The sequence below is a fragment of the Lepidochelys kempii genome, chromosome 2, assembly GCF_965140285.1.
Source record: "Lepidochelys kempii isolate rLepKem1 chromosome 2, rLepKem1.hap1, whole genome shotgun sequence".
Classification (NCBI taxonomy): domain Eukaryota; kingdom Metazoa; phylum Chordata; order Testudines; family Cheloniidae; genus Lepidochelys; species Lepidochelys kempii.
In genome coordinates, this window is record NC_136381.1 from 106,218,010 (window position 1) to 106,245,421 (window position 27,412).

Genomic DNA, 27,412 nt, shown 5'->3' on the forward strand with positions numbered 1-27,412 from the left:
TGCCCATTACCAGGCAGACACAGGGCTATCCAGCCAGCTCCAATCCATTACCCTTGATTGGGGTTGCAGTGGCAGGGGCTGATTAAGTGCTTCTCACTCAGCACCCTGTCACAGACACATGTCAGTTTGCTCTTAAGTTAGGTCTACACATTACTTCAGTAAAACTTACGTTGCTCAGGAGAGGGTGAATAATCCACACCCCTGAGCAACATAAGTTATACTGACCTAAGCAGCAGAGTGGACAGTGCTATGCCAGCTGGAGAGCTTCTCCTGCTGACGTAGCTGCCACCTCTCACAGAGGCGGAGTTAAGCCGACAGGAGAGCTTTGTCCCATTGACTTGGAGTGTCTTCACCAGAAGTGCTACAGTGGCACAGCTGCAGTGTAGACATAGCTTATCTCATGACTGTTTGGGGGCCTATTTGAAATCAATTTGAATCTTAATCCTTTTTTTTTGGAGAACAAAAGTCCATATAAAAAAATTACTACTACAACTGGCATGACTGGTACCAATAGCTACATCTTCCCATGCTTCCAATTCATCTCCCCTTAAAAGTGTAAGGAAAATAGTCGGCAGTGAAATCATCCAGGAGACCCTGTCGATTTTGTTAGCATTTATACAAAAAAATCATGTTCTTTTCATCCATCTTCTTTCCGGATTCTAGAAAATCTATTTGCTCTCTTCCTCCCCCAGTACAAGAGCTGCACTTGGATAGAATTCAAAGTTACGCTACTAGGCACTGTAAAATGAACTCCCAGAGCATTACATAGGCACATAGAATTTGCTCTCCTGGCTCACTATCAGGTGAGACCAGATCTGAATTGTCCAAGTCCAAGCGAGGCCAGAGATTGATACTTCAGACAAAGACCTAATCTCCCCACACAAACTGATAATATACCTAATCAGTTTTGCAACTGATGACACAGTTGATGTACCGTTTCCTTCCAGACCCCTGTGGAAGTCAGCTCATGCCCTGAAGCATGGGATTTTGATTTGCCTGGATTCCCCACTAGCTTGTATTACCATAAAATCGAGTGCATTCATTTGGCCACCAGCCGCTCTCTTCACTCTGCTAGACTTCTCCCCTTAAGGTGTAATATCCTTTTCTATATCTCACTTACTCACAATCCATGAGGACAGAGCGGGGTTTGGAATAAGGCTTCCACATGTTTCCATCAAAAATACGGCTGGTAAATGTAGTATCTGTTTTGACAATATAAAATATGCACAAATGCTTTTCAGTGATTCTTGGTACAATAAAACGTTTCAAAAGTAACATTCTTTCAGTGTGCAATTGAGCAGAAATCCAACATGTGGAGCAGTTCAAATCAAGGTATAATTTTGTCTTTTGATGTTGCAGGAATATTCCATCATGTTTCTGAAGACACTCACTGGGCACCATTTCTCAACACTAGTATCCATTACATCAGGAAGAAGTATCCTCAGCCTTGGGAGGAGGTAGGAAAACCCCTTGAATTTGCATGGGCTTCTTAAAGCCTCTACCAACCATCTTTTTCACCTAAACAATACTGCCAACTTCAAGAGATCAAAAATCATGAGTTGGACCCTACAAAATCACAAGATTAAAAAAAAATTATGTTTTTTAGGTCGGTCTCTTGATATTTGAACTCCCCTGCCGATCACCAGGGTGTGTGCATGTGACAATTAGTGTTGCCCACTTTCCGACATGTACTAGATAAAGTGGTTTGGGCCCCTCACATCTGCTTTTCACCTCTCACCCCCACATCTGCTTTTCTCCTGCCCAGCAATTAATCCTGTTCCCCAATCCCCCATCAGTTCTGTCATCACCACCCCATCAGTTCACCCTCCCAGCACTCACCCCCACCTGCTCAGAACCCACCATCAATACAGCCCCATCAGCCCTCCAGCTGCCTCCAGGTGATGGTTCAGCTCTCCCAGCCTCACCTCTGCTCCTTTTAGGATTCTTTGCCCTCCCCAGGCCTGGCGAGGCTGCAATGGGGTACCTTCTCCCACTTCCCAGGCTGTCAGTCAGAGCCCAGTTGCCCGGGGCTGACAGCGATTTCAAAGTAAAATTAAGTCTCACTCATGATCTTGAGATAGAACTCTCAGATACCAGTGTGATTGGGGTCCCAGTGGGGGCCAGCTGAGGTCACTCAATTAGGGTGAACTGAAAAGAATGCAGCAGATAATCCCCAAAGTTGGGGGATATTTTTAATAATTAGATTTACCAAACCAGCATAAAACAGCTTCTTTATGATGACCTGACTGGTTGCCCAGATACCAACAACACAGTTCCCTTAAAGTAACCCAGTCTCAGGCCTCCATCCAGGTACCTAAGTCAAATATGATGAAGATCTCTGAAAATCTTATTTCATCATATAAAAGAAAAGGTTCTACCAATCCCAAAGGATCAGAAACATTACCTCCAAGTTAATGAATATTCCAGATCTTACCCAAATACACGCTACAGCCAATTCTTATTCACTAAACTAAAATTTATTTAAAAAGAAAAGGGAGCGAGTATGGTTAAAAGATCAATATACATAGACATGAGTTCAATTCTTGAGGTTCAGATACATAGCAGAGATGGTGAGCTTTGTAGTTGCAAAGAGTTCCTTTAAAATTTAGCTCATTGGTTATAGTCCAATGTCATATCATATTCAGGGTGTACCATCTTAACTGGGATCTCATCTTGCAACTCAAACTTCCCTGGATGAAGCTTAAGCAGATCTGAGATAAAAAGGATCAGGACCCAAGGAACTTTTATATAATTTCAGGTCTTCTTTGACAAGTTGGAGCCCCTTGGGGAGCAACAGGTAATCAGGTCTTTGAAGTGGGTCCATCATCAGTACTTAGCTATACGAATTAACATAAAACAATCCCCTGTTCCTCCACCATTCACCAATGATTTGCTATACATTTCAAAGAGGGATGAATACAGAGCTATCCCATGTTTACACTTCATTTAAATGCTAGGATGTTCTTTTGATCTTTGAATTATCAGAATATGGCATAGACAGGTACTGTTTGTTACATTGTTGACCACTGCCCATACATATGTAAATACACAAAACCACAAACATTATCTCCCCACATGTCTTTAAGGGTTGAATTTGAGTCATTTATTTTGCAGGATGTTTAACCCTTTCTGGCCATGGGTCACATTCAGGGTTGTTGTTTTTTTCCAGCCACAGCTGGATCATATCCTTGGGGGTCATATCCTAGCTCCTGCCCCCTGGAGAGTTTACCAGTTTTGTAAAATGTTGCCAGTCTTTGCTCAGGAGAATCCAGTAATTGCAATAGCAATTCAAGGCATTTTATAGATCAGCTCTGAAGTGCATTCCCAAACCTCCCAGGTTTAGGAATGCAAAGAGCTTGCACAGAGGCTGCCTGCATTTTCCCTGGCTCTGAACAGTACTATTCATGTGGATTATTTAACTTTCATGAGCTGTAAAGTTGTTGAGAGGAAAAATGTATCAGTTCCATATTTTAAAAAAATCTCTAAAAGTGATCGTGGTTTAGGGAAGACCACCGACTCTTGAAGAAACTCAACCAACACTGCTGAGGAATGAGTTCACAAATAACTTCTCTACTTTTTGCCTATGAAAGCTTGAAATAAATTTCTAATTAGACACAAGGTGGGACTTCATATCATATTGTATTAGAAGTGGATATGTCTATTCCTAAGTGACAAAGGAATTCCTCTGAAATTATTCAGTGCTTTATTCTTCTACCTTTATGTTGAGTAGTGCTTGCCCAGGTACTCCACTGCCTTGTCCATGAGACTACTAGCATAAGTATGGTTAAGTGGGCTCAGTCTTGAAGGATGTCGTCATGCTGAATATTCTGTCCCTGTTCCAGCATAGCACTGATATGCCTAACTCAAAGCAGATGAGTAGGCCTACTGACATCAGTAAAGTCAAGCATGTAACTCTGTAGACTTGGACCTAATGCAGTACTTAATGTTAGGAATATAACTAAATGCCTTGCAGGATCAGGAACAAAGACCCAGATCTTTGAACGTATTTAGGCTACTAACTTCCAATGAAATCAGTGGGAGTTAGGCACCTAAATACCTTTGAGGTTCTGGGCCAGAGTTCTCGGCACCTTGCAATATAGAGCCCTTAGTGAGAAATGGTTGCTGAATTGTATATTTATTTAATGCACTGAGCAGATGAAATGCTAATAACTTTTTTTAAAGATAGTGGGGCTGTAGTAAAGTGATTGGACATTACTACGTACATATTATTGTTGTTTAGGCTACAGAGAAACTGGTGGCTTTCCTGTTTGGAATTGCCTCACATATGGTGGCAGATGTGAGCTGGCATAGCTTGGGCATTGATCAAGGATTTCTAAGGACCATGGGAGAAGTAAGTGTACATCATTTTTGTTAGTTAATCATATCTGTAGATATTGGTATTGGTAACTTGTATTTACAAATAGGCTTTTAACCCCGGGGGGAAAATCTAGGTCTCTGACCTTGGAAAGACTTATGTGCACATGCTTAACTTCACACACTGATATAAAAAACATTTTTCAGGACAAAGTTGGCTAAATTTTGGGCGTATCAACTTTAGTGTCACTTTACTTGTCCTTTTCTGTTTGTACTGAAGGATGAGCAAAATTGGCTTATTGTAATTGGTTTTATACATGAAATATTCTTTTTTTAATTTTTCCCCAGATTGATTTTCATGGCTCATACTCAGATGCTCATCGTACTGGTGATTTTGGTAATTTTTATTTTGACTGATATGAACCAATGAGGTCCCAGTCCCTCTGTGAATACCAATCTAGTGCATAGTCAAATTGTGGGGATGATTCTGCCCCCTGTATGCTGATCTGATGGTGTACAGGAATCAGAAATGAGCCACAAGGACCCTGTCCTGTCTCCTTTCCACCATCCCGCAAGCCCTGGTGTAGGACCCATGTGGATGGTGGCTGGAAATAGGAAGGGTGAATGCCAAACTGTTCAGCATTATGTAGATTCTGGGCTGCAATGCAGGTGTTGTTGTAAATTAAGGTAGTGCCACTTCTCCCTCCCCATCCCTGCCTATGTCATTTTGGCTCCCTTTGGCAACAGATTCTGGATGGCCAGATTCTGCATAAAATCACCTTTGCCCTCCCACCCTGGGGCTGCAGCTGCTGTGCATCTCTCAGAAGACATGCTGCAGAACCTGGCCATTCCTACTTAAAGCCAAAATGTGAGCAGGAGAACTTCAAAGTTAAACTGAGTCACTGCTCTGAGTTTAAATATGATAATGCTTTTATCATGTTCTGGAAATGCAGAATGCTTATCCTCACTCTTCCTTGCAAGTATACCAGCAACATATTCCAAGTCAGAAATATTTACATACCTAAAATGGAACTCTACCGTATTAACACACACAGGAGCCACATGGAGTACTGCCAACGCCCAGTGACAGACACCATTTTAAAAAAGAAATTGAGGTTGTGTGCTAATATAGTAAAACTGATTTTTTTCCCCTCTCTCTAAATGTAGGAGGTGACGTATTAAGCCAATTTGAGCTTGATTTTAGTTACCTGAAAGCAGCCTGGTAAGAGCAATGTGCTTAAGCTGTCAATGTTTTGAAGAAATACTCTCATTAATTTTTGCTGCACGCATAACACATAGTGTAGATGATAATTTCAGGATGTTCTAATAAAGTAATATTTATTTGTATTATTGTAGCACCAAGAGGCCCCAACTAAGATCAGAAAGTCATTGTGCTAGGCACAGTACACACACAGGGTAAGAGAGAGTCCCTGCCCTGAAGAGCAGACAACGGGGAGGGAGAAAGGAAGTAGCAGTATCCCCATTTTACACATGAGAAAACTGACACACAGAGATGAGGATATTCACACTGGTCACGCAGGAAACCAACAACTACAAAAATTAGTTTTAAAAATTGTTTGCTGGAAAGTCCCAGCCGTTCTTTATATAACTCAATGGCAATATCTTTATATGGGATACCTCTGTTTAGTTTAGCTATGTTTTGGTGTTTTTATGCAAATTCTTACTAGTTTTTTTTAGAAATAAAGATGTGTGGTTGTCAGTATTTAAATATTTTTCATTGTGTAATGAATTATAAAGTAGTCCCTATTGGTTATTTTATGTCCCATAAATTGAACATCACTAAGAGAAGATTTGAAATTAACATCAAATGGACACTTGCTTCAATTAAACCTCGACATTGCGAATCAAGAGTAATACATCAACATCAGGTGCATTTTAAAACAGTTTTAGACATTTTCTTGTAACTTACAATTTTCAGGTACAGTATTCTTATTTAACAATTACATTGAAACATTGATTATGTCTTATTTTGTGTGACATAGGGTGAAGTTCATCCCAGTGCAGAAGGTCCTTGTCACTGTTTAAGCCCTGTCATAGGTCTGTGCTAAAGGTGGGGTAGGAACAATTGTGCTAGCTCTGAATAGGCTGATCTTAGCAGGGCGAGGGATAGGCTGGGGACAGGACAGAGGAGAGGACACAGTCCAAGACTAGGCAGATCTACTAGCCAAGAATCCCATGGAGGGAGTTATATAAAATGAATCGTGTTTTATTGGGTTAAATGGGAAATATTAGTTATAACACCTCAGTATTGTTTTTTAGGTATGTACCAGTCAAAGACCTGCTAGCTATCTATAAGGAATATTATGGCCAAGAAGTAATAACCGAAGGCACAATTATTGACTGTACTTACCTGCAGTTTCTCGAATTGTAAGTCACTGAGTTGTGAACTTCTTATTTCACAAAACATATGGGGAAAAATTATAATAACTCTCATAGTAAATCACTGAACCTGCATCTCTATGTTAGAGATTAACCAAACTCAAACTTCTCTCTCAGACACCCTTGAACTTTGGGGAAATTTGGAATGAAGGTTTGGATCTGTATCTAAGTTTCACAGTTGTTACATTTTATAAATGAATATGACGTATATGATGAATACAATAGTTAGGCTGTATGTCTTAACAACATAAACCGGCCTGTGTTGCGAGGTAACAGCAATGTTTTGAAGCATGGCCATGTTGTGGCACTTCAGCAGTAAAACTGATCTTCAATGACGAGTGCAATATAGATGTGTAGCTATAGCTAGCTCTCTTGCCCACAGACATTTACACCAATGCAGACACTTCCAGAATACTACAGGTCTGAAGGATAGGAAGTGAAGTTGTTCCTCTTAGTTAAGAGAACCTGAAATGCGGTAATGACTACTTTAGAATATTTTGAGTCTCCTACCTATGTTCATTAATTCAATTATTTACTAATTGGCTATGTCTACGTTACCCAACAGTGGCGGCTACATATAGGGTATATGTAGCTACATGCCACAGTGAAAAGCAAGCTGCATCCACGATGCCGTGTGTAGCTGCATGTGTCAGTGAAAGGCTCTGGCAGTGGAGAAAGGCTTCAGCAGCTCTCCCACTGCCAGAGACTTTCGCTGCAACAAGTAAAGGCTCTGGCAGGAAAAGGCAGTCGGGAAAGAATGAGCCTTCTGCTGCTGAGCCACTGCCCACTCCCCACTGCCTCCCTCCACCATTGGGGAGGCAATGCTTTGGCAAGTAGAGAGCCATGTGTACGTGGGTATCTACCCACAGGCTTCAGGTATGTCTTTACTTTATTGGCCTAAGGAGTGCCTCACATTCTACACTGCTATTTATACCTGCGCTGCAGGGAGTGTAGGTGTACCTGTCGTTGTGCTGAGTTGCAGAGCAGTGTAGAAAGCACAAATATTAAGAAATACCATCAAGATCACAATCTCTGATGTCACAGATCTTATGATGATATAGTAACAAACAAAGAAATCTCTCAAAGTTACCATCCTTAAAGTTGGATAAATACTGGGTTATTATATAGGGGTCCACAAAGGCTTTGAAATGGGGGTATTTTCATATTATTTGTTAATGAAACACATGTATCTGAAGATTATTTATTTTTGCAGGCATGGAGAAATGCTTGCTGTTGCCAAGGTAACTTATTTTTTTTTCTTGTTAACAACTAGGTACCTATTAATGTTAAGATACACTGAACCATTTCACTAATTATACTGTGTTTTGTTTCATAGCTTTTCCCATCGTATGCTAGCAAATCTCCATTTTTGGTGGAGAGGTTCCATGAGTATTTCCTTGGAGGACTGGATGACATGGCATTCTGGTCAAATAATATTTTTCAGCTAGCAAGCCACATGTTAGAAAATGGGACCAGGTGAGATGTTGTTTTATGTGTTAGGATGCACCTCTTATGAGACTACAGTAAAGTCAGATAATTTACCTTTGCTGTATTCAAGTTATGAAGTCTGTTTACTTGTTCTCAAGGAAGCAGGCCCAGTTCCAGAATTGGAGCCTAAAACTGAAGAACTTACTTAATTAGAATTCAATGAGACTTAGGGCCCAATCCAACTCCCAGTGAAATCAGAAGATTCTCGTTGAGTTCAGAGAGAGTTAAAATGAACCCTAATTGTCTAAGAGTTGCAAGTTCAGGCTCGTATTTAGCTGGTATTATTTTCATCGAAAACTTTATCACTATAATACCACTTACACAAATATTTCACCTTTGCCCAGATAGGTTCACAATCCTTCCTGTGGAGAGCAGATCTCAGACAATTATACTGTTTGTCTAGATGAATAATGTTACTGCATGAAAAATTGGAAAAAGCAAATCCTATAATCTGTTGTGTTACATGCTTGAAAAATGTCACTTTAATTAAAAACACTTTACCTTACTAGGATTAGCCGGTTATTAGTGCCAAAGTTGTTAAGTTGTTAAGTTGTTACATAATCACACATGAATTCTTATGGATTCTAAATAATTCATCAACAACTTAAAAAAATACAAAAGGAATTTCTAAGGAATATAACAATGCCCTAATTTTGAATAAGCAGGGGCTATTGAGGGAGATGACCTCACTTCCCAGAGGAGGAATCTCTATGGATGAAAGTTCTATTTAGTTTAACTTCCATTAGAATATATAAAAAACTGTGTGTTTTCAATATTTCTTCAGTGGCTGCTTCATACCTGAGAACCCTCTATTTATAGAGTGCAATGGGGAGCACAAGAACAGCAACATGTAAGTATAATCCTGAAAGCTACAAAGATTTACCTCTGAAAGAAGATACGTCCATTTGTGTGGAAATCCAATTACATGGGTAACCTATCAAGGTCCCTCACTTCTCCTTTTTGGAAAAACTCTACTCCAGGGGAGAAATTTCTTCATGTATGAAGAGAGATACTTGTTTGATCTTTCCTTTGGGTGAAACTTAGGCCCTCCCCAACCCAAATAAATTTGCTTTGTATAGGGAAACTTTGTAAGAGATGGGAAGGGCTTCATCTTGTTGCCAGTGGATAGGGTATGGAGTAAGCACTCTGCCTCTCGGGACTGCTGTTCCAGCACCTGGATTGGAGTAGGAGTGCAACATCTGCACACCCACGCATGAGGTCTGGTGGCTCACTGGCAATACACCTGTCTCTCACACAGCTAACATCAAAAAGCCCTACTATGTTGGTCTACGTGCATATGGAGTCCAGCTCTGTAGGACACAGGGTGTGTAGTCACCTGCACATCCATTCCACAGCTAACTTCCTGCTTGTGTTGTGTATGGCCTCTGTACTACTGGTGAATTCTCATTGAACTGAAACTGCAATGAGTCAAACCTAAGAACATCAGAGACACGGGAGTTAGTCAAACTTTGATCATAAGAATTCAGATCATTCCACTAAAATCTACACTCTAAGGGGTATATTTTTATTCCAAGAATTCATAATTAATCCTGGGAATTACATTCAGGATAAATAACATATTTAGTTTAGATAACAAAAAGATTCAGAGTTTTCTCAGCCTGTATATCTGAAGCTTTCGTATGTAATTCAGTTCAGTTTGCATCTAACTGGTACCGAGGCAATGGAGTGGGGCGGGGCAGCATAGAGAAATGGGTCACAGAGAGCTAACATGTGGGGGGGGTGAGAGAGAAAAAGCAAATTGATAGAGATGGAGAAGAGAATCAGCAAATAGAAGTAGCGAGAGAAAGAGAGAAAGCAAGATGGCAGAGGAGTAGGAGTTTCCTCTGAGGGCTGTGTTTCCCATTTGTACCTAAACCTCTTCACCCTCACTAGTAAACAAACAACTAATGCCCCATGCACAAACTGAAAAAGACTGGGGATTTTTGCTTGACAGGTAGATATGGGTATAAATCTCACATTTTGGGGAAGCCTGGAGGTGTGAGAGCTGCGCTACCTTTATCTTACCACTTTGTTATTTTGGATTTCAAGTTAGAAGAGATTAGCTTTTTATTTTATTTTATTTCCCCCTGTCTGCTTCCAGTGTTAGTCAGGGGAGACAATTAAATCTTCTGTAACCCTAACTTGCATTCCTTGCAACTCAAATGACTTCAACAGAGTATAAATTGGAGCAGGATTTGGTCTAATGTGTGTATGGCAATGGATTTACTAGCCTGAGGAAAGGCAAGTAGAGTATTTTAGAAATATACTCTAGTAATAACTTTCACAAATCATTTATTTGCTTGTCTGTGTATTACTGCTATCAAGATCACTAATAACTCATAAAAGAATTTGCATGCTTCTGGCTTTAAAAGAAAAGAATTTCAATACCCAGGTTCAAGTGACTAGTGTACAATATCTCAATTCAAATCCATTTGTAGACAACATGGTTTGAATGTTGTTCTTACACATTTATAGTGAACCAGTAAAAATAATACTGATGATGAGGGGAAAACACCTAATGATGCTGATGTAATAGGTAATATCCAAGGACTAGATTCTCAGCTGGTGTTAACTGGCATCGTTCTACTAACATCAATAGAGTTAAACTGATGTAACTCAGTAGTGAACCTGGTTCTAAGATCTTTTTACTATAAATATTGGGTAAACGGCCACCTGAATGGCATATGGCATGATCTTCAGCTTTTCTCATTCTATAATCATGGCATAAAATCTTCAGTCCAGTCATTACATTGCATTTAATGGGTTTATCTTGTTAATTGTCCCTTCAGCAACATTTCTAATTATTACTGCCTCTTTATCTCAACAGAATTATACAGTCCAAAAAGGAACAGCACAAGAGTGTGACTTCTTCACTCACACAAACAACTGAAAAGAATATAAATTATACGGAGAAAGGAGTTTATTTCAATATGCAATCCTGGGCAACAGTAAGTCTGTTTAGATCAATAGTGCAGGGGGAGATAGATGGGCCATGCAAAATTTGGATCTGCTATCAATTGTTTTAGTTCTTCAGTCTGGTACATTGCAGGAGGGAAGAGAGTCTCCAGATGGGGATGGTAGCATTTTACACATTGGAACAGTGGTTATGTTGTTGTATATAATGATATTACAGTATGTCTTTAATATTCATGCTTCATAGCAGCAGCTGGTTGCCCGCACGGGTCAAGAAGAAATCCTACTCTTAGTGCTGTTGTGAATTCTTTCCTAGTTGTGCTTTGGATTTCTTAGGGTTCTGCCTCTTTCTGAAGCAGCACTAAGGGCCTGATCCAAAGTCCACTAAGTCATACTTCTGGGTGAATTTTGTGACACTGTGCGTGTGCAGAATTCATGTCCCTGGCACATTTCTTTGCTTCCCCACAGAAAAATGACTTCTGATGGGGAAGCAAAGGGAAGCTGCAAGAGCAGTCACATGCCCCTCCCCAGCAGTGCAGGCAGGTTGGTTCAGGCGCCCAGAGCAGCTGGCTGAGACATAAATCACCTCTGGGGGCGGGGAGAGGAAGGCGCTTGGCAGTCATGCATGTGAGAGGAAAAGAGAGAGAGACACACACTCTATCCTTCTCACTCTTTATTGCAGCGTGCTCAGCATGTAGGGACAGGGCTTCGGGGTGTTTCTGAGGAAGTAGGCATGGGGAAGGCTCTGTCCCCTCAGGCAGAGCAGAATGTAGCAGCCTGCCTGCTTAGTGAATTGTCCCATTGCCTTTATGAATTCCCCTCACGAATATAAAACAGGTGTAAAAGTTTTAAGGCTCCTTTACTTTGCCAGAGTGGTATAAAGGACAGAATGGCTGTATAAATGCTTATGGTGCTTTAGTGATTAAAACAGGTCTACATTTTTGCACTGAAAAAATTTCCTGTCAAAATGTGCTCCATGAACTGTTTGCTACTGACCTTTCTGGAAATGGTCAGTAGCCAATATAAATTGTGAGTTTGATTCCACAGCCCTCACTTGCTCTTCAGTTACCTATAATGTAACCCCGAGCGCATGGCTGCGTATATTTGCTGACTAATAACTAGAAATAAAGGATCAAACCTAGCTACCTTACTATTAGGCAAGGGGTTTTGGGTATTTCCTCCAATGTTCCTCACTTCCATTCTCCATCTGTTGTATTGTAGTTTAAATAAATTACTGAAATAACTGAAACCAGAGTGATTATATTGTGTTATTTTGACAAATAAAATATGCAGAATTTTAAAATAGTGTGTGCAGAATTTTTAATTTTTTGGCACAGAATTCCCCCAGGAGTAACTGAGATCAATGTAAAGACTCCCACTGACCTACATGGGGCTTGGATCAGGTCCTTATTTGTTCAGAGTTCCTATTGGTAATGAAAATACACTGTGGATGTTTGTGGATGTTGTATTATTATTCCCATATTTCTTAAATTTTTACTTTTCTTTCAGAAGTCCCTCCACTTTATTAATGGTGCTTTTGCAAAGAATGTCAGGAGAGCATTTGCAGTCATGCATCAGCAATCCTCTAACCACGTCTCCAAGCCCACAGCCTCATACTTCCTGAAATCATCCTATGCCAGGCTTGGATGGTTGGTGCAGATTTCTCTCTCCTTTCTCCTTTCCCTCTCTCTTCATTTGTGAATATTTTAAGCAGCAACAAAAGTATTAAGTCTTTATTCCTTGAAGAGATTTTAAAGATACAGTTATGGGCCATATTAACCAGGATGCAAATGCTGGCAGCTGCAGAACAACTTACTTTAGCTTGGCATTGCTATGAGGTATTGAGATGTGGAGCCTTTTTGACTTTGGGGCACTGGTTTACTGCTGACCACATCCATATTGGTTGAAAGTCATGATCAAAGTTTGATCCAAAGCAAAACCCTGGTTCCAGATAACCCCAGTGCTTGGGAATGTTCAGATCTATATCAAAACTTTGTAGCTAGCCCCTATCTAATGAACAAGACCAAAACTCAAAATCTGATTATGTACAAACTTTGGGAAAGCTTGGATCCAGATTTGGGTCTGGATCTGAACAACATGATGACCATCACCATCTGATGACCATTTAATAGCCTGTGTGACATGAATGGGTTATCTCAGTTGACACTATTCTTGGTAGCATTTTTAATAGAGAAACCAAGGACTGAATCAGCATGGAGAATGATACCTACCCTCTCTCCTCTCCAGAAGAGGATCCATCCTGATTATGACAGACATGCAATGGGGAAGAGAGATGGAGGAAGCTTGCATTGCTGCTAGTCTTGCTGTATCTGCTCTGGGATAAAAACTGGAGACTTCAGTCTCCAGGGCTGTTAATCTTGCACCCTTCACCAGTATTAAATTAATTTACTAAATAAATGCTAGTTTGTTCTTTCTCTGTCAACCTCTGTGAGCTCCATCAAGTAACTGAGGCTCACCAAACCAAGTCTAATGAACAGATCAGAAATTGAGGCACAAATCATAGCGAATGTGAGCAGCACTCTGTCATGCTTCTTTGTTTCTGTCTTAGACACTGCTTGGTGGCTGCCAAATGCTACAATTCAGTAAATAAGAACACTTTCTGATGGCAATCCATGCAGCTCACAGCCGTGTTAATAGAAGCTGCACCTCAGAGGCTCTAGTCAGTTTAGTTCAACAGAATAGGTCTGAGATTCAATAAGTTTAAATCACTTGGAAAATGGCTTTACAGACTCGTAGGACTACGAGATGGTGAAAGTGACCAGTTAGCTTTGAAATGTGAATGTTTACATTTGCTGAACCAATGTGGTAATTGATGCTATGCTTTTTGTTTTCTCCTTTGATGTACAGGGCAATGACCTCAGGTGACTTAAACAAAGATGGTTATGAGGATCTCGTGGTTGGAGCACCAGGATACAGCAGATTGGGCCATGTTCAGATAGGACGGGTGTACATAGTTTACAGTAATCGGTCAGGTTTGCCTCCAGTAAACATGGATCTAGACAAGGAAGCGGATCAAGTGCTGGAGGGCTGTCAGGTGGGGAATCAAGTCAGATATTTGTCATTTAAAACAATTTGCCTTTATTTTTTTATTAAAAGGTTAGTGCCCTTTATCCTTCCCTTGACTGATCAGTGGTGCTGTTAATTTTTTTCTCACAAAGAGCTGTCATCGTTTCTGAAATGTCTCTCCTGTAAATCAGGATGTTATGTGCATTTAAAGAAAAACAATCCCTGTTATTATAAAAGGTCCTTGTGGCTGAATTAAAGATGTTCTATTTATTCTTCTCTCCACCAGGCAAATTAACACTAAAACAAACTGGGACCCTTAACTGACACCGAGGTGGTGTCTATCCATGCCATGGGATCTATACTTAGCTACCAGGCCACTACATGGTTGGGCTGAAAACTGCCTTTTGCTTCTTTTTGAATACACGAGGGCTATTTATCTTACTTGTTTTATAGTGCCTCTGACTATAGTAGCTATAATACTGCTTAGGCATTGCTTGGAGGAGCTGGGAACCCCGCAACTTATGAATTTGAGTCTTGAGAGCTCAGTACCTATTTCCACTGGGCTTGGGGAGGATGCGGTGCACATTGTGCTATACATGTTTAGGAATCTCCAACCTACCTATTGGAGGTGCTCTTTGTGGATTCACAGCTCCTCCAGGTACAAAACAGAACAGGAAGCCACATAAATTACTCAGGTTTCAGAGTAGCAGCCGTGTTAGCCTGTATCCGCAAAAAGAAAAGGAGGACTTGTGGCACCTTAGAGACTAACAAATTTATTTGAGCATAAGCTTTTGTGAGCTACAGCTCACTTCATCGGATGCATTCAGTGGAAAATACAGTGGGGAGATTTATATACACAGAGAATATGAAACAATGGGTGTTACCATACACACTGTAAGGGGGTATTGCCAATTTAGAGAAGGACCGAGAAATCATACAGGAAGATTTGGATGACCTTGTAAACTGGAGTAATAGTAATAGGATGAAATTTAATAGTGAGAAGTGTAAGGTTATGCATTTAGGGATTAATAACAAAAATTTTAGTTATAAGCTGGGGATGAATCAATTAGAAGTAACGGAGGAGGAGAAGGACCTTGGAGTATTGGTTGATCATAGGATGACTATGAGCTGGCAATGTGATATGGCCATGAAAAAAGCTAATGCGGTCTTGGGATGCATCAGGCGAGGTATTTCCAGTAGAAATAAGGAGGTTTTAGTACTGTTATACAAGGCACTGGTGAGACCTCACCTGGAATACTGTGTGCAGTTCTGGTCTCCTATTTTTAAGAAGGATGAATTCAAACTGGAACAGGTACAGAGAAGGGCTACTAGGATGATCCGAGGAATGGAAAACCTGTCTTATGAAAGGAGACTCAAGTAGCTTGGCTTGTTTAGCCTAACTAAAAGAAGGTTGAGGGGAGATATGATTGCTCTCTATAAATATATCAGAGGGATAAATACCGGAGAGGGAGAGGAATTATTTAAGCTTAGTACCAATGTGGACACAAGAACAAATGGATATAAACTGGTCATTGGGAGGTTTAGACTTGAAATTAGACAAAGGTTTCTAACCATCAGAGGAGTGAAGTTTTGGAATAGCCTTCCAAGGGAAGCAGTGGGGGCAAAAGACCTATCTGGCTTTAAGATTAAACTCAATAAGTTTATGGAGGAGATGGTATGATGGGATAACATGATTTTGGTAATTTATTGATCTTTAAATATTCATGGTAAATAGGCCCAATGGCCTGTGATGGGATGTTAGATGGAGTGGGATCTGAGTTACTACAGAAAATTCTTTCCTGGGTATCTGGCTGGTGAATCTTGCCTATATGCTCAGGGTTTAGCTGGTAGCCATATTTGGGGTCTGGAAGGAATTTTCCTCCAGGACAGATTGGAAGAGGCCCTGGAGGTTTTTCGCCTTCCTCTGTAGCATGGGGCACGGGTCACTTGCTGGAGGATTCTCTGCTCCTTGAAGTCTTTAAACCATGATTTGAGGACTTCAATAGCTCAGACATAGGTGAGAGGTTTTTCGCAGGAGTGGGTGGGTGAGATTCTGTGGTCTGCGTTGTGCAGAAGGTTGGACTAGATGATCATAATAGTCCCTTCTGACCTTAGTATCTATGAGAGTGATCAGGTAAGGTGAGCTATTACCAGCAGGAGAGCAGGGCTGGGGGGACAGACCTTTTGTAGTTATAATCAAGGTGGGCCATATCCAGCAGTTGACAAGAACGTCTGAGGAACAGTGAGGGGTGGAGGTGGGAAATAAACATGGGGAAATAGTTTTACTTTGTGTAATGACCCATCCACTCCCAGTCTCTAGTGAAGCCTAAGTTAAATTGTATCCAGTTTGCAAATTAATTCCAATTCAGCACTCTCTTGTTGGAGTCTGTTTTTGTAGTTTTTTTGTTGAAGAATTGCCACTTTTAGGTCTGTAATTGAGTGACCAAAGAGACTGAAGTGTTCTCCGACTGGTTTATGAATGTTATAATTCTTGACATCTGATTTGTGTCCATTTATTCTTTTACGTAGAGACTGTCCAGTTTGACCAATGTACATGGCAGAGGGGCATTGCTGGCACATGATGGCATATATCACATTGGTGGATGTGCAGGTGAACGAGCCTCTGATAGTGTGGCTGATGTGATTAGGTCCTATGATGGTGTCCCCGAATAGATATGTGGACAGAGTTGGCAACGGGTTTTGTTGCAAGGATAGGTTCCTGGGTTAGTGGTTCTGTTGTGTGGTGTGTGGTTGCTGGTGCGTATTTAGTTCAGATTGGGGGGCTGTCTATAAGCAAGGACTGGCCTGTCTCCCAAGATCTGTGAGAGTGATGAGTCGTCCTTCAGGATAGGTTGTAGATCCTTGATGATGCGTTGGAGAGGTTTTAGCTTGGGGCTGAAGGTGATGGCTAGTGGCATTCTGTTATTTTCTTTGTTGGGCCTGTCCCGTAGTAGGTGACTTCTGGGTACTCTTCTGGCTCTGTCAATCTGTTTCTTCACTTCAGCAGGTGGGTACTGTAGTTGTAAGAATGCTTGATAGAAATCTTGTAGGTGTTTGTCTCTGTCTGAGGGATTGGAGCAAATGCGGTTGTATTGTAGAGCTTGGCTGTAGACAATGGATCGTGTGGTGTGGTCTGGATGAAAGCTGGAGGCATGTAGGTAGGCATAGCGGTCAGTAAGTTTCCGGTATAGGGTGGTGTTTATGTGACCATCGCTTATTAGCACCGTAGTGTCCAGGAAGTGCATCTCTTGTGTGGACTGGTCCAGGCTGAGGTTGATGGTGGGATGGAAATTGTTGAAATCATGGTGGAATTCCTCAAGGGTTTTTTTCCATGGGTCCAGATGATGAAATTATTCAGTTTCTATTAGGCTCATTAATAGGGCAGTTTACTAACCATGCAAATGGTTTCTGTGAAATGCTATGCTGTGATGTGACAGAGTGTGGTGAGTGACTTTGGCTTGAAATTGAACAGTAGTACTAGATGATGATATATTGAGTAATATAAAGATCATGTTTTGTTGTAAGCATCTTACTAAGAAGCAGAAAGACACACACACATACTTTAAGTACAATAGTTTCTAAAGCAAATGTGTTTAAGTCGTGAAGTGTCTTCTGCTCTTTTTTTTTTTAACATAAATGTTATTGGTTCACAGACACAATGATAGTAACAGTGGGTATCCTAAGCATCACCTAAATGATAAGCAAAACCTGAGAAAAGGATGTAGCACAACAGTGTCCTAATGAGATTAATGAGCTGAGACCAAACATGTTATGTTTTTGGGGTTTTTTTTAAACTCCCCCTCTCTGTCAAAACAAAACAAACCACTCCCACATGTACTCACTTCAGATATTGGTACTGTACAAGACAATCTGTTTATTCAGCTGCTCTTTTAAGAGTAAATAATACTGACAATCTAAGAACTGTGAGATTGTGGGGGGGATTTTTTTTGCTCAGTTCTGAATTTCCAGCTGTTTCATAGGATGTTTGTTGTACAGAAAATTCTCGAGGAGGCAGATGCCAAGATTTTGTTTTATTGTTTTTAAATGTTACGTAGCTGCATGAGTGTGACATGTGTCTTCTCAGCCTTCAGGCAGGTTCGGTTCTGCCATAGCAGTACTGGACTTCAATGAGGATGGAGTACCAGATGTGGCGGTGGGAGCACCTTCTGTAGGATCACAGCATCTCACTTACACTGTAAGAGCCTTTTATTTAAAACAACATCTGGTTTGTTTATGTTCCAAATAACAGCATTAAAGAGAGACCCTCTCACATTATTCAGGGTCAATAAGGTAGCTGGCAGCTTGCTGGCGGTTCCCAATCTGGATCTTGTTTTGTGAACGCTGAGGCTGCTGCTGGCCACCGATATAAGCCAGCTGCTTTCTGTACCCTGGTTGCAGCGCAGGCAGGAGGGGGTGAAGGAGGCATTGTGCACTGTGGAGCCCTCAGGAAACTGCAGGGGTGGTTGGGATCTGGCAGAGGGGAGGAGGAGGAGGTGACACCAAACCCCAGCCCAGGGAGAGAGTGGTGAGGGGTGTCCAGTGCAGCCTGGCTCCTTCCCTTCCCTGCCAGTGCCCAGTGATGCCATCCTGGGCTGGAGGCGACTCCTGCCATCACCTGCCCTTCCACACAGACAGCAGCAGCAGCCTGGTAGAGTGGCTTCCTGCACATGCCATTGGCAGTGGGAGCTGAGGAGCACAGACAGGGTGCATGGGCTCAGCCCACTCCGGACAGCCCAAGCTACCTGCTGAAAGTGGGGGAGGGATTGCACTGAAGAAGGCGCAGAGAGTGATTGTGAGGTCATGCGGCTTGTGCCCCCACCCCCAGCCCCACCCTCCCGCATCAACTCTGCTGACAGGGTTCACACCAGAACCTTTAAATTGTGCCCCCTCCCACCACTATCAACAGTTATGTGTAGCCTCTGTTAAAAGGCCCAAGAGTACGGAACTCACTGTCAGAAGAAATAGAACAAGCACTAACCCTAAGCCCACCACTTCGCCAAGGCTTTCCCACAACATTCTCACAACCATTCGTTAACAAAAAAACAACAACGCTAAGCCCAGGGCTGGCCCACAACATTTTGGCACCTGAGGCGGGGAGCTCAAATGATGCCCCCATGTCCCCTGGCTTGGGCCAAAACTCTGAAAGATCTTAATTCTGCCTTCTTCCCGTTCTACTCCTCTCATGGTACTGCTCTGCTACCTACCCCAATAAAGGAGAACTAACAACTTTTAAAATGCCTTGTTCAAAAATTTTAAGTAACACTTAAATTTGCTGTTCAGGCATTAGAAAGTTAGCTTCTCTTGTCTGCATAGTAAACACTGGCATTTTTATCTGTTTGAATAATCAAAGTGGTGCTTTCCATGCCTTCTGGGTTGCAAAGATTTGAACTGCTTCCTTTGGAGTAGATCCTGCTGAAATGTATTTTGAAAGGGCTTTCAGTTCATCATCTAAATCACTCTCATCAATGTTGCGCATGTCATCATGTGTCAACACTGTCTCTAGTGCCCTGCATTGCTGGTGTAGGTGTTCTTCAGGTATAGTGAGGAGTTTTGGAATATCATACAACATCCCAAATATACTGCTGTGCTCCTTGAGCTGCATGAAACGTTCTTCAACTGACTGTATTGCACAATCTAGCACCTGGTTAAAGAATTCAACTTTGAATTGTTGTTTGGGGTCTCTTATGGGATTATCCCGTGCCTCGTAATCAAAATGTCGTCTTCTTCGATGACTCTTGTGTTCTTGAATGGGTGGGAAAATAGCTTCAGTGTGATGTTCCTCTGCCAACTTTTGTGCACTCTTCAGAACGTTTTGAAATCCCTCATCTGACTGGTAAGACTGTAGGTATGACTTTGCTTTGTCCAGTTGTTCCATTGCTCCAGATATATCAAGGTCAACACCTTGGAGTCTCTTGCTTACAACATTTATTTCAAAGAGTATGTCATGCCACAACACTAAGCCACACAGAATTTTGAAGTTATGTATGTTTCTGGTGATTCCATTTTCCTCTGCCACTGTTCTCCCATGAACAGTTCCTGTCGTAGCATTATACTTCATAATGGCAACTATGGCATCATCTATCAATTTGGTGTTTGATAGGCTTTGTCGCCTCCCTCGACTTTCCCATCGTGTGGCACTCAGTGGTTTCAGTGTCAGAGAAGATGTTCCTAGATGTTGCTTCAAAATTTGCAATCGATGAGTTGATGCAGAGATAAGTACATAGATTGCTTTGAATTACATTAAAAAATTCAGCAGCCTCACTAGAAGCTGATGTTGCATCACTGACCACCAAGTTCAATGAATGAGAACTGCATGGGACAAAAAAAGCTCGAGGGTTTAACTCTCGGATCCATGTCTGTGCTCCTCTGTTCTTTCCTCTCATGTTGGCACCATTATCGTAGCCCTGACCTCTGATGTCAGCTATCGCAATTCCCGTATCTTCCAGCTTTTGTCATACCAGCTCCTGTAGTATCATTAATGTTAATAAATTCTAGAAAATGCTGTCTGACAGTCACCATTGCAGGGACATTTTCACTACGTTCTGTTGTTACAAAACACACCATTAAAGTCATTTGTTCCATATGGCTGATGTCTGGTGCAGGGCTGGCTCCAGCGTTTTTGCCACCCCAAGCGGCAAAAAAACCCAAAACTTGCTGCTGAATGGGGAGGCGGAATCCTGCCCGCCGAACACGGAGGCGGAGTGGTCATGCGGCCACCGAATTGTTGATGGTGACCGAGGAAGAGTCGTGTCCCCGGTGCCGAATTGCTGCCGAGCGTGAAACACGCTGCGATGGAGCGGCTGCCAAATTGCCGCCACCACCGAGGGCGGACTGCCGCCCCAGAGCCCAACGTCCTTCCGTCCCTTTACATTTGCTGCCCCAGGCACCTGCTTGGTTTGCTGGTGCCTGGAGCTGGCCTTGGTCAGGTGTGCAGTCCAGAATAACAGAGTAATATCTTGCTGACTTCAGATCTGCCACAATCTTCTGTTTGACTTTTGTTGCCAGTAACTGTATGATCTCATTTTGAATTGTTTTTCCAAGATAGTGGTGTATGTACATTTCTTCGGTGGTGACTCTTCTTAGCTGCTCCTGAGTACAATATCAAACTCAGCCATCAACTCCACAATTTTAAAGAAGTTTCCATTGTTTGGCACATACAGCTGATCTGAAGTGCCACGCAGTGCTAGGTTTTGGGTAGCAAGCATTCTCACAATGGCAATGAGCCTTTTCAGAACATTTTGCCAGTAAAGAGACTCTGATGCAATCTTCTCTTGATGCTGATCATCTATGGTGGCCTTTAACCTTAGTCTCATCTCAAGCTCTTTTCACCTATGGAATGCTCTCTGGTGATTTGCTGCCTTCTCATGGCATGTCAGATTTCTCGACAGATTTTTCCAGTCCTTCATTCCGGTAGAACCCAATGTGGTTGGAACATTAGAATGGAAGAGTTTGCAGCAACAACAGTATGCAGCATTCTGGGTTTTTGCGTACATAAGCCATGGCCTCTCCACTTTGTCACCATTGGGGATTTCACGCCAATAATGTGTTGGATGGAAACTTCTATTTTCATTGTCTTTGGGGAACATGAAATTTTTCGCTTGCTGTGGCCCATGCAGTACAAGGAAGTCCCTCAGGCTATTGCTCAAGTGGGTCCACAGTCCTGGATCATCTAGACTTAAGGAACTAAACTCAGCAGCAGCTGTTTCTTGCGCCTCCACCACACTCTTCTCTGATCTACACTTTTCTTCAGGAATGTGCATGTTTACATCCATTTGAGATGGAGATATGGATGCTGCAGTAGCTGCCAGGTCACCTGCACTCTGACTAACTGGAAGATCAGGCATCTCCTCACCACTCACATCCTCACTGGGGCCGGAAGGCTCACCATGAACATTTATGTCTGTGTATCTCAGGAGAGCTCCTTCCTGCTTAGATAGAAAAGCTTCCTTTGCTTGCTTTCTTTTTCTGAATGCTGCCCCAGAGGGGCGTTTTCTTCTTTCACTCGTAACTGCTGTTCTGTGCCAGCTATAGTGGCTCTCAGCACTCAATTGAAGGGGACAAATAAGCAGGCTGGTAGCAGGACCTGAGTGAGGGAAGATATCAGCGGTTTCAAGGGCCTAACTGGCTCCTACTACTTCAGTTGACTGCCTGTTCTCCTCAAGTGGGTTCAGGGAAGCAGCAGGAAACAGGAAGCTCCCTGAGAAGCTGGTGTTAATCAGTCCAGATTCCTGGGGGTACTAGAGAGGTACATAAGAGGCTCCTTCTCCTCTCTCTCCCTGCAGCTCCTGCTGCTTTCTGTTATTCACTCTCACCTTTTCTCTTGCCTGCCTGTTATGTCTCTTGTGCCCTTCTTCCTCCAGCACAGCACTCCACCATCTCTGTGCATCTAGAGCAGAGAGAATACATATGCCCCAGCAGCAAACAAAATTTTCTACACTCTGGGTCCTAGTGGTGCCCTCCCACAGTCTGGCACCTGAGGCGCTGCCTCAGTTCGCCTCATGGTAAGGCCAGCCGTGTTGACGTAGCTGAGGTTGACGTACTTAGAGCTAGTTTCCGCGAGGTTCACACTATGATATGTCGATGGGAGACAGAAAAATGTGGGCTATATGAATTCTGCCCTCTGCCCCATGAGTGCAGAATCCCCCCAGGAGAAATATTCATAAGGCGTTCAGCCCCTTTTCCTTATCTGAACTTCCACGCCCTACTTATGTTGGAGTTCCCAGGTGATATAGGTTAATTAACTGGGTACATCATATTCATGAGCATTTACGTCAACTGGTTGCCATAATATTACTGCTGTCAGACCTTGAGAGTTTCAGTTAAACATATTATGCATATTGCTTAAACATACCTTCTTAGAATATCAGTAACTTATGTGGTTTCTCACTTCACACAAGCCAACTGACTTACTTTTATTTACTGCTATAAAATAACTGACTTGCCTGTCAGTTATTTATGTCAAGCAAAACCATAGGCCTTGATTAGTTATGTCAGGGGTCGGTAACCTTTCAGAAGTGGTGGGCTGAGTCTTCATTTATTCACTCTAATTTAAGGTTTTGCGTGCCAGTTATACATTTGAACCTTTTTAGAAGGTCTCTCTCTATAAGTGTATAATATATAACAAAACTATTGTAGTATGTAAAGTAAATAAAGTTTTAAAAATGTTTAAGAAGCTTCATTTAAAATTAAATTAAAATGCAGAGCCCCCCCCGGACTGGTGGCCAGGACCCGGGCAGTGTGAGTGCCACTGAAAATCAGCTTGCGTGCCGCCTTTGGCACGTGTGCCATAACCCCTGAGTTATGCTAAGCTGTTTACATTACAGGCCCTAACACTGTTGATTCTCTACTTGCGTTACAGCCTCAGTCAATACTTATACTTACAGCTGGCTGCAGAGGCCATTTTCACCCACCACTCATAGAGCTGACATACTGCATCAGATCTTTTCTATATTCTTCCAGTTGGTGTCATCTTGCAGTGGGATAATGGCTGTTATGTTTACATGTGGCTTGGTTGCCAGTATTGTTTTATCACATTGCCTGATACAAACTACAGCCCAAATTTTCAGACTTGACTGCCTCAACTTAGGCACGTAGATCCATATTTGGGTGCCTAAATAAGTGGTCTGATTTTTCAGAAATGCCCCGAGCAGCCCCCATTTAAGTCAATTGGTGTTCCAGCTGCTGAGCACTACTGGAAAATCAGGTGGTGCTTATTTACCTGCCTAAATATGGATTTAAGTGCTTACATTAGGCCTCCACATTTGGAAAATTTGATACTACACATCTCTTGTTGCCTACAGACTGTACCACTGCCTTAAGTTATTGTGAACTACACTGCAAGCTGCGTGAATGTTTTATTTATATTTAATGATATTACCTATTGTCCTTATCAAGTAACATAATGAAAACTCCCTTATTTGTTGAAACGAGCATGTTGATTCCCCCCCCCCCCCCCCCGCAAACTCTAGATGGATGATTTGGTCATCACATTTAATTCTTAGATTTGGGGTGGAAGATGCACAATACCTTGTGGGCTCTGATGGTAAGAAAAATGCAGCCTAACTAATGGTCTTCACAGAGTTAGTCGTTTCTCTAACTTGTACTATTAAGTCCATATTTGGCACTGGTGTATACATTCTCAAAGGATTTTTTCCCCCCTCTGTTTAGGGTGCTGTGTATGTATATCTGGGCACTACAGGAAGAGGCCTGTCACCTTGGCCAAACATTACCATAATTTGCCAGGTACATTTACTAGTAAGAAGGACAATCCAAAACTGCAGAACTGGGGACTGAAGGAGGGGGGCAGATCACATTTTATTCAGTATTGTTCCATCCCTTCAGGCTGTTGTCTGGGGGATGCATATGAGACAAGCAAACTAATTTTTAGTTACACAGGGACCACAAGGTTAGCAGCAGCAGTAGAAAGGAAACATGACAGTTCATATGACAAGGAAATTCAGGTGCAATAACTGCTGTTTAGAGCCTTTTTCATAAGGCTGCTGTTAAGATAAACTGTCTACATTCTGCAGACCTTCAATTGCCCAGGACCAGAGGTTCAATTTTACTACCACATGCTTCAGGACAGCATCTCTGAAGTCAAATGGCAGGAGGAGGCAGAGTGGGGGGGAAACAGTTTGCCCACACTGCTACTCTAAAGCCTTCATTACTGGGGATACTGTAGAGATGTTGGCCCAGATCCTCAAAGATATTTAGACACCTAACTTCTATTGAAATCAGTGGGAGTTAGGTGCCGAAATACCTTTAAGGATCTCAGGCATTGCTAGCCTCTTACTACTCACTATGAGAAAGGATGTCAAAATCAGGCCCTGTAATTGCAAGGGAATATATATTTGTACATTTGTCAGAGGCCACAGATAAAAAGAAATGCCTCATTGTACTTCTGCCTTGTCTCTTTGTTGAATGGTCATGTCTATTTGAGTGTATGTACTGCAGGATAGCAAGGAGGAGGGCTAAGTGGACTCCCTATTCTCCAATTTTAAAAAAAACAAAACCCCAAAACAACCCCCAAACAACTTGGTTACAAGATGGGAGGGTGATTGATCAGGAGTATTCAAAATTAACTCTTTAGAAGAGATATAAAGTAACATAAAGCAAGTAGACAATTACAATGCTGCTTTCCACTTTAAAGTTTTGATTGAGGTATTGTCTCTTGCAGCACACGTTCTGTAACCTTGGCTGGTCACTGCTGGCTGCTGATATTGATGGGGATGGAAAGTCTGATCTGGTTGCCGGTTCTCCTTTTGCACCTGGCGGTGGGGAGCAGAGAGGATTTGTACTTGCATTTTATTCTCACTTCAACAGGAGTGACAAAGGTAATATTTACTGAGTAAATTGACATGTCCATATTTTATATGGCTATATTTGTGGTTTTGACACTTGTGTTTTAATTTGAATCCTTTGTTATTGAAACCCGAGCAACCTATTATTGTCGCAGAGTCTTGAAAGGTTTATGTGCACTCTGGAAGTAAAGAAATAAATACATAAAAATAGGCTTCTAGTATTTACATTGCCTTACCTGGATTTCTACTGTCCCCACTGAAGAAAATTTAAAATTAATTTATTTCTGAGTATTTGATGATTAACAAAAGTCAGCCTATTGCAATAATATTGTAAGTGCTTTGTATGTTAAGTAAGTAATTTTGCACATACCTCAGCCTAATTGTATGAGTATTAATTCCAAGGTTAGTGCACGTAGTTCCCAAGGCAAACAGAAGTGCACATCATAAGAATGGGGGTAGGGGAAAACAGTCTCCTCAGAATTTAGGCCCTGGATCTGCAAACACTTGAGCACGTGTATAACTTTACTCAGATGAGTAGTAGTGCTATTAAAGTCAACAGCAAGAGCTGTTTAGTGCTTGCAGAAAAGTACAGAACTTGGCTGTGAGACAGAAATGAATGGTTAGCAGCGTGGAAGGAATGCTTATCAATGAGTGCTGCTAGGTAGTAATGGTAGCCCCTTGCATCAGGAGGGGTCTACCTGGATTTTTCTCTCAAATTGGCAAGGGCCTGAGAGTATCACAAGATTATTCATTCGTGCCATGCTAAGAGCTCCTTCATGTGGCAAAAGGGGAATGCTGCAAGTGAGCACTGTAACTACATGGTAAGGGTCAAACTGGATTATTGTGGGATGGGAAGAGGTGAGCTAGAAAAAGAGGTTGAAACCTAGAGCTGGAGAAGGTCAGCATGAATATGTAGGGATGCAAAACTTCACCAGCTGAGGTTTGGTTTTTGCATAATCAAATTTAGATCAGAGTCCTATTGTTTTCAAAACCAGGGTTTGTAGATGGGGAAGGCTTTCAGCTAAATTTGTACTAATTTTGACGCATATCTATTTCAAATAAGGATGGAAGCAACTGGGCGATGCTTTTGAATTCACAAATCTTTGTCAGCTGAAGTCTGCGTAAAACCAAAACCCAGGAGTGACTTGAATTAAGATCTAATTTATTTGAACTTTGGATTCAGATAAATGGTTTCAGTTTTATCTCTGTTCTAGAGAAGACATTTCAGTTCCATTCAAACTGGTTTGGTATCTCCTATATTCCTGCCTTTAGAAGTTGAAAGCATCCCATAGGTTGTGTTTGGGTGACTTAGAGCCAAGATTTCACCACCAAACACAGCGGCTGAGTACTGCTTTGCCACCACAGTGTATTATGAAATTAGTGATAACTGGTACCATACCATGGGAAGAGTAACCCAATCAAAACAGAAGTGTCTATTGCTAGATTGAAACGTGGTAGATTTCAGAAACTGATAATCAATGTTTTAGCTTTGGTGAACATCCCGACTTAACCTTTGTCTTGTTTGATCCTATCTGTCAGGGCTACTGTCAGTAGAGGATGCCAACTGGATGGTGAAGGGGGAAAAGAACTATGCCTGGTTTGGATATTCACTTGTTAGTCACCAGTTGAAGAACAAAACCTTACTGCTGATTGGCAGCCCTACCTGGAAGAGCTGTACTGGGTGTGTTTCTCTTTTATTTGGGAGTTGTACATGATCGTAACACAGTTCCTTTCACAACCTGTGTTTTTTTCCCCTATAGTCTTTAAGATCTACAGTAGAGTAATATTGTTTCAGTAAGTTTACCTGTGGAACTCCACTCTTTGGGGACAATAATATGTCATACTTAGAGGAAACTTCAGATTAGTAAATTCAAATTTTTACCTACCTTCTCCTTCTTAACGCTTTTTTCAAAGAAGATGGTCTTCTTCAAAAACAAATTCTTCAAATTTTATAATTTTTAAAAATGCCA

At 41.8% G+C, this 27,412-nt stretch overlaps 1 protein-coding gene across 2 annotated transcripts in view; it reads left to right on the forward strand.

Moving 5' to 3' along the window:
• The window catches only part of GPLD1 (glycosylphosphatidylinositol specific phospholipase D1), a 41,140-nt gene that overhangs the window by 7,753 nt on the left and 5,975 nt on the right, over window positions 1-27,412 (forward strand). For both annotated transcript variants that reach the window (XM_073331876.2, XM_073331877.2), the window contains exons 4-18: window positions 1,360-1,457; window positions 4,241-4,351; window positions 4,663-4,711; window positions 5,482-5,536; window positions 6,595-6,702; window positions 7,928-7,955; window positions 8,051-8,190; window positions 8,987-9,052; window positions 11,030-11,150; window positions 12,625-12,764; window positions 13,984-14,170; window positions 18,227-18,337; window positions 24,310-24,384; window positions 25,319-25,475; window positions 26,982-27,123. In XM_073331876.2, coding sequence (XP_073187977.2) covers window positions 1,360-1,457; window positions 4,241-4,351; window positions 4,663-4,711; window positions 5,482-5,536; window positions 6,595-6,702; window positions 7,928-7,955; window positions 8,051-8,190; window positions 8,987-9,052; window positions 11,030-11,150; window positions 12,625-12,764; window positions 13,984-14,170; window positions 18,227-18,337; window positions 24,310-24,384; window positions 25,319-25,475; window positions 26,982-27,123 — 1,588 coding nt within the window. The remainder of the gene's footprint in view (window positions 1-1,359; window positions 1,458-4,240; window positions 4,352-4,662; window positions 4,712-5,481; window positions 5,537-6,594; window positions 6,703-7,927; window positions 7,956-8,050; window positions 8,191-8,986; window positions 9,053-11,029; window positions 11,151-12,624; window positions 12,765-13,983; window positions 14,171-18,226; window positions 18,338-24,309; window positions 24,385-25,318; window positions 25,476-26,981; window positions 27,124-27,412) is intronic.